The sequence below is a fragment of the Alligator sinensis genome, unplaced genomic scaffold, assembly GCF_000455745.1.
Source record: "Alligator sinensis unplaced genomic scaffold, ASM45574v1 scaffold707_1, whole genome shotgun sequence".
In the NCBI taxonomy this organism is placed as follows: Eukaryota; Metazoa; Chordata; order Crocodylia; family Alligatoridae; genus Alligator; species Alligator sinensis.
This window is the reverse complement of record NW_005842065.1, coordinates 2241053-2248280: the sequence shown is the minus strand read 5'-3', so window position 1 is coordinate 2248280 and position 7228 is coordinate 2241053. Positions and strand designations below refer to the sequence as shown.

Genomic DNA, 7228 nt, shown 5'->3' with positions numbered 1-7228 from the left:
CCAGCCCCCCCAACCCCCTCCTCCTCCTCAGGATGACTCAGGCGGATGAGGTCAGGCCATGTCCCCCCACGCAGCCTGCAGCACTGATTTTAACTCTTGCTGAAACCCTGGGGCTGCTGGCTGGTGGAAAGCTTGGAGGGGGAGAGCGGTGTGAGTCAGGGAGGGCGGGAGAGAAGCAGCCCCAGTGCATGCATGTGTTTGGGCAGGAGCATGTGTGGACATGCATGTGCGTGTACTCACTGTGCAGAGGGCTCCAAAGGCCCCGACTGTGCCCAGGCCAAGATCAGGGAGCGTGTGCCCCAAGACCCTGGGACTGCTGTTCCCACGGGGGATTCAGAGGGAACCCTGACACCCCTGACTCCGGCTGAACAGACATGGGCTTCATTTTCCCCCTCCCTGGGGGCACCTTAGGTTCCCAGACTGGTTTGTCTGACCCATGGCTGAACTAACACAACCCGCACCCAGCCAGGCAGGGCTAGGGGGGCAGGAGAGGCTGCAGGAGCCTGCCACGCATCATTCCCACCCTGCCAACCAAGACCTGAGCCTCCTGCCAGCAGCCGCAGCCCCGAGCATCTGCCCTGTGCTCCTGTGGGGTCCCCCTGCTTCCCTCCCCACACCCACCTCAGCCTGCAGGGGGAAGCCCTGGGGCTATCTCTGCTCCCCTCCCACCACACAGACACACACACACATACACTCACACATATGCACTCGCACATGCAAGGACACACATATTGGCTCAGGCCAGGAGCTCCTTGGGCTGAGCTTGCTCTTACTCTGTGTCTGCAGGTCCCAGCACAAGGTGCCCTGATCCTGGGCAGCGCTGGGCCCTGCAGCACCATTCTCAGGCTATTTTGGGATTTCTGCTTCTGGCTCCGGGTCTTGCAACCTCCCCTCCCCATCTATTAATACCCCCCTGGGAGGAGCGGGGGGTCCTGCAGCCCCCGGCCTAGGCCACTTTCAGCACTAGGTCCCTGTGTGTGTGTGTGTGTGTGTGTGTGTGTGTGTGTGTGTGTAGGGGGGGGCCTTCTTTCTGTGGTGGAAGCTGGCCCGGCTGTGTTTATTCCGTCAGCAGCTGGGAGCAAGCAAAACCCAGGCCCCGAAGACCAAACATTCCCAGGCTGCTCCCAGACCCCACGGGCTGCAGCTGGCTCTGGAGGGAGGAGGGGGCCAGCAGGGCTCACGTCCAGGGCCAGCAGCTGCAGTTGGTGGCACGGGGTGGGGGAGACCATGGGTCCCCCAACACCCTCCCTCTAGTCTGTGGCTGCCGGGGAGTTGCTGGAGCCTTTGCCAGGACCTGGCCAGGCCCCATGAGCCCCCTGAGCTCTGAACACCCTCCCCCCATGTCCAACACGTCCAGTTCCAAGAACACCGAAAACAGCAGCCCAGGACGGGACAAGCTGCCCGGGCCCAGTCAACGCCTCCCCTCATTGGCCCCCGCGGCCCAGCCTGGAGGACTCCCAGCTGCTCTGTCTGGATCTGGAGATGCAGGGAACATGTAGAGGTGGGCAGCTCAGCCCCCCCCTCCCCCGAAGCACAGCCCTCAGCCCTGCTGGTGCCCCTCAGTCCCGACCCAGAGCCCTAGCCCACTCCCCCAGTCCTGTCAGTGCCCCTCATTCCCAACCTGCAGCCCCCCAGTAGTTCCCTCTGGTCCCAACAGGGCTACCCATCACTCAGCGTTCACCTGGCAACAGCCCTGAACTCCCTGGCCCAGGCCCAGTGCATGTGCATGCATGCGTGGGGGAGGATGTTTTGGGGGAAAAAACCTCAGTTTCCAAGGCAACTGCTGTCTGGACAAGTCAGAACAGGAGGGGAAGTGGAGAATCGGCTGCCACGTCAGCCTCTCACAGCGAGGGAAGCCTGGGCCAAGGCTTGGTACAGCCTCCCTGCCTGCCCCACACCCCCTCCCTGCCCCCCAGGCAGCACCCCAGTTCCCCACTGCCACACCCTTATCCACGTGCCCCGGCCGGGACCAAAATCCCCCATCCCCGCCTGGAAGGGCAAAGCAAGTGCCTGAGTAAACCCAGCCATGGTCCCAGGCAGGCTGCGTAAGCGAGAACAGCACTGAGGCAGCTCCAACAGGCAGGGTGCAGTCCCACAGGCCTGTGACCAGGCAGCAGGGGCCATGGGGGACCCTGTGTGGGGAGGAGGGGCAGGAAAGAAGCTGACGCGAGCAGTGGCGGAAACTTTGTTTTAATAGTCAGTGGTGGCCGCTCGTACATGGGTAGTGAGGGGGCAGGGTTGTGGCTCCATAGTGTTTCCTCAGGATTGGGAGTGGGGGCAACCGCAAGGATCCCCTGGTTCCTCCCGCGCTGACTGTACCATACTGCAGAGCCAACCCTGCCCTCCCAAACCTGGGTACCTGGCTGCAGAACTGAGGTCAGCCAGATTCCCCTAGGACTGGCAGCAGCAGGATTAGGGGCCACTAGGTGCCAGGAGAAGCCACAGCCAACACCCGGTGAACGAGATGGGCCCCCAGGACTAGGGGAGGCTGAGGGCAGCCAAGGCAAGGGGCCAGGAAGAGACAAGGAGCTAGCAAAAGGACAAGGTACATGCAGCTCCCTCCCATACTTCCCATGTACTGGGGGCATGTGCATGTGCTATGCACACATCCACCCAAACACACTGGGGGGCGCACACACATCATGGACACACATCTTATATGCACCTCACACACACTGGGGGCATGTACATGCACCCAACATGCACTGGAACATGCACACACACCATGCACACACACTCCACATGCAGCACTGGGACATGTACATACACTATATGCACATACAATATGCAGTGCTCCCACAATGTGCACCCCCCCCATGTGCTCCCTGCCCGTACACGTGACCCCATAGCTCCTGGGAGCTTCCTGTGACCTGGCTCACAGGGTCCAGGCCAGTGCATGTGGCTGGCAGGGACATGGGGACACAGGGCGTGCCAGGCTGTGGCATGTACCACCTTCTGGGGGCAGCTGACTTAACCCCAGTCCACTCCACGGGCTGGGCCAAACCCGTTCCCATGCTTGCAGCTCATTCCCATTCACAGCGTGGCTGCCCCCGCCCAGGCTTGTCAGCCAGTGATTCACCCTAGCAGCTGCCGCCTGATGGGGGACAGGCTCCGGCAGCCTGCCCTGCTTCTCCCCCACCAGGCCCAGTCCCCGTCCCCTCAGGGATCCCTCTGCTGCAGTCAGCATAGCCCCCAACAGCCAGGGCTTGGGACCCGCTCCCTGCACTGCAAGGGCAAGGCATCACCAGTAGAGGCACAGCTTTCCCAGACCGGTCTGTCAGCTCTGGAGGGAGGCACCAGCCTCAGGGCAGGCATGGGACACACACACACACACACACACACACACACACACACACACACACACACACACACACACACACACACACACACACACGCTCGTGCTGCTCCCCCATGGCTCAGAGGCTGCCAGGAGAGCCAGGGAGGCAGTAGCAGACAGATACATGGACAGTCTATGCCCCACTGCCACCCTCGCAACTCCAGCAGGGTCCTGAGACTAGGGACAGGGGCACCTGCTGCTGTATGGATGGACTGAGGCTGCAGCAGGCCCAGGCAGGGCCTAGGAGTGCCGATCAAGCCAAGGCAGACAGTCCTGCCTGGGGAGTGGAGACCGTGCTGGGGGGAGGGGGGGTCCTCTCCCAAACCAGATGTTTGCTCTGCCCTGGGGGCTCTGTGGTGAATAAGGATGGCCATACCCCTTGTGCTATGGCCCCAGACTGGCTGGACAGGCAGACAGACAGACAGACAGAGGCTGTGGTGTGCCCAGACTGCAGCTGGGGAGCAGGGGCTCAGCCCTGTCCAGATCCAGATGCCCAGCTACCTCATTGCCCATGGTAGGGGCTCAGACAGAGGTGGCACAGGCTGCTGTCATGATGGGCACTGTGGGCAGGTCATGCTTGTGGGTGCAGGGCTCAGGGGAGCTGGAGCTACGCAGTGGCCGGCGGCAGTGCTGGGCACGGCAGCCGCGGCCCAGCATCCCCCAGCAGCACAGCAGGCGCAGGATCTCACGGCGCATGTCACGGCTGCGCAGTGTGTAGATAAGAGGGTTCACAGCTGAGTTGAGGGTGGCAAAGGCAAAGAAATAGCTGGCCTGGGCCAGCACGGGGCAGGCGAGGCGCCCACAGGCAGCATCCAGGAGCAGCACTACAAAGGCAGGCAGCCAGCAGACGATGAAGGCGCCCAGCACGATGGTGACTGTCTTGAGTAGCACCAGGCTCTGGGCACCGGCCCGCTCAGCATGGCTGGACCGGGCCACGCAATAGATGTGAGCATAGATCGCTACGATGGTGCCCAGGATGACCGTGAAGACGCTGACCACGAACACCACATAGTCCTTGGCATACAGCGGCAGCACAATGGAGCAGGCCCCCAGCCGCCCCAAGCAGTTCCAGCCCAGTGCTGGCAGCCCGGCCACGGCCAGCGCCACGACCCAGCAGGCGCTGATGAGCAGGACCATGCGGCCACCCCCACCACGACGGTAGGGCTTCACCTACAACATAACAACATACAAAAACATAAGAGCTGCCACATACTGCATCAAACCACAGGTCCTCCTTGCCCAGTCTCCTGTATTACACGGCGGTAGAGAGCAGAGGCTGGAAGGGAGAGTTAACTGAGTCTGAGCAGGACTTTTCCACTTGGTTCTCTCTCCCTTGTAGCCTCCAGCATTTAAGGTCTAGGAAGATCTGATCCAGAGGCCATGCCCCTCACTCTGTGCTCACAACTACTGATGCCCCTTTGCTCCAAAAACTTGTCCAATCCCTTGTGAGTCTGGCTGAACTCTCCGCTTCCACCGCCTCCAGTGGCCAAAAGTCCCACCCTTTAATGCTGCGCTGCGGAAAATAGATGCCAGTTTTAAGCTTATGACCTGCTTGTTTCATGCTGTGAACTCTCGTTCTTGTCCAGTGAGAGACAGGCAATAATAAATCCCTAGGCACTTTCTCTTCCTCATTCACTTTTTCGTAAACCCTTCTCATGCTCCCCTCTTATCTAGACTGGGCAGGCCTGGGTTCGGCAGTCTCTCCTCATCGGGAAGTCCCTCTAAACCGCTCCACATCCTTGCTGCCCTTCTCCGTACCTGTGCCAGGGCCACATGCCGCTCGATGGCAATGGCCAACAGGCTGAAGACAGAGGCGGCCAACGCTGCGAAGGCCGAGCCCTCACGTATGAACCAGGCGACTGGTGTTAGTGCCAGGGTGTGCTTCCCCGACAGCAGCGTGTTGGCCAAGAAGGCGACGCCTGCCAGCAGGTCCGAGGCGGCCAAGTTACCCAGGAAGACGTACATGGCTGAGTGCAGCTTCTGGTTGCGCCACACAGCCGCCAGCACTAGCAGGTTCTCCACCACCACCAGGCTGCACACGATCACGATGAGCACTGACACAGGGTCTGAGAGCGGCGAGCGACGCCGCTCGCCCGTCCCCCGCGTGTAGTTGTAGTGCTGCTGCACTATCAGTGGGTCCCAGTAGGCTGTGTAGGGGCTGCCCATGCCTGGCCCAGCCCCACGGTGCCCATGCAGACAGCGGGGCAGGGCAGGGCAGGGACCAGACAGGTGGCGACCTGTGAGAAGAGGCAGAGGTGAGAGGCTGCATGCAGAAGGAAGGAAGGGGCTCCCCCTTTCCCCCACCCCATCTCTGGGTCTTTTTCCCTCCATCCCCTTCCCTGCCAGCTCCTGCCCACATACCACTAGGCACTTCCAGCCCTGGGTTCCCACGCTGTTGGCAGGGCCCGGTCACTATTCCATGGCCCTGTCCCAGGCTGCCGGGAGCTGGGAAGGAAAGGATGGGCCAGGCCGCCTGGGGCTTTTGTTTGTCTTTGCTACCACAGCTTCCTTTCCTGCCATGGGTTCCACCACCCCTAGCTGGGCTCCTCTTTCGCTGGCTGAGAACTCACGAGACTGTGGCTGCAGCTGCCAGCACAGGCCAGAGGGACAGGCTGACCTGGGGAGCTCCCACTTTGGCCAAAGCTGAAGCTAGGCCCGCACTCATTAGCTGGAAACTGGGGCCAGTAGCAGAATGCAGCAAGGCCATAGGCAGAGGAAGGCTGGGGCTAACAGGGCTTAGTCCCCACAAGCACAGCTGCACTGCTCCAGCACCACTGCCATGTCCTGTCATTGCAGCACCATGCCCAGTGCTCCCACCATGCACCAGCTCCACAACGACCCTGTGGAAGAGAGGGGCGGCCCAGCACCACCCCCTCTACTCGCAGCCCCCCAAATAATATTTTCTCCCATCCCACTGCTGAGCATGGCCCCATGGGCAGATGCCAGAAGGGAGTCAGCTTACCTGGATCCCGCCCCTCCTTGTTGGGTGCTTTAGTTTCCCAATGAGAACAAGGGCTGGTCTCTGGCTCCAGGACTCCCCAGCACAGCGGGACTCTGAGCTAGGGGATGGGGAAGGGAGCCCAGGCCTGGTCCAAGAGCTGCCAGAGCCAGAGCTGGACCTAGGCTAGACCTTCTTATCCCAACAGCTCCTAGGCCAGGCCTGGCTCCCCCACCCACAGCTCAGGATCTCACTGCGCTGAAGGGTTCATGGAATCAGAGACCAGCCTCTGCTGTCCTGGGGAAACTGAGGCTGCCAGCAGGGAGGGATAAGACCCAGGTGTCCTGACTCCCCTCTGGGCTCTGTCCATTTAGCCATGCTGCCCCCACTCCTTACCCCAGTTTCCAGATGTTGAGTCTGGGCTGGGGTCCAGTTCAGCAAAAGGAGGTGATGCCCATGCAGCCAGGTCCTCAGATCCACCCTCAGTGACTCCAACCCCTCCTCCAGCTGTGCCTAGCCCCTGAGGAGCCAGCTGTCTGCTAGCCAGCCTGACTTATGCAAATTAGTGTGGTAGCTCATTTGCACACATTCATTTGCAGCTCCCCCCCCACTCCTACTTGGTCAGCACTGGTAGGACAGTGATGCCTCCCCAGTGGCACGCAGCAGGGGTGAGGAGCAAAAAGATAATTGCATGAGGAGGCATAATCAGGCCAGAACCCCTACTGCCTCCCCCACAGGGAACCCTGGGCTAGTGCAGGGCAACTCAACCCATTGCACAGCTGGGCAAACTGAGGACTGTGGCAGCTGTGTGACAGGCACAAGGGGCCCTGAGGGATGCAGTGGCAGGGCAGGAAATTTGTCTCATATTCTGCATTGGAGACCCCCCCCTGGTTCCCCCTCCCCGCCACAAGCCCCCTGCGCTCACCCACAGGGACACAGAGGAGGATTGTCCC

General features: G+C 61.1%; 1 protein-coding gene across 2 annotated transcripts; it reads right to left on the bottom strand.

Annotated features, from left to right (window-relative positions):
- Window positions 1-2174: 2174 nt before the first annotated feature.
- S1PR2 (sphingosine-1-phosphate receptor 2) lies at window positions 2175-6307 on the bottom strand. 2 transcript variants are annotated; one of them, XM_006023450.3, is made up of 3 exons: window positions 5699-6307; window positions 5096-5574; window positions 2175-4507 (listed from the first exon to the last, which is right to left on the bottom strand). In XM_006023450.3, exons 2-3 carry the CDS (start codon window positions 5501-5503, stop codon window positions 3860-3862), a joined length of 1056 nt encoding a protein of 351 aa, XP_006023512.1. In that variant the 5' UTR covers window positions 5504-5574; window positions 5699-6307; the 3' UTR covers window positions 2175-3859. The 2 variants fall into 2 exon arrangements, with proteins under 2 accessions (XP_006023512.1, XP_025059774.1); XM_025203989.1 differs by lacking the exon at window positions 5699-6307 and having other exon boundaries at window positions 5096-5681.
- Between the last annotated feature and the right edge of the window lie 921 nt (window positions 6308-7228).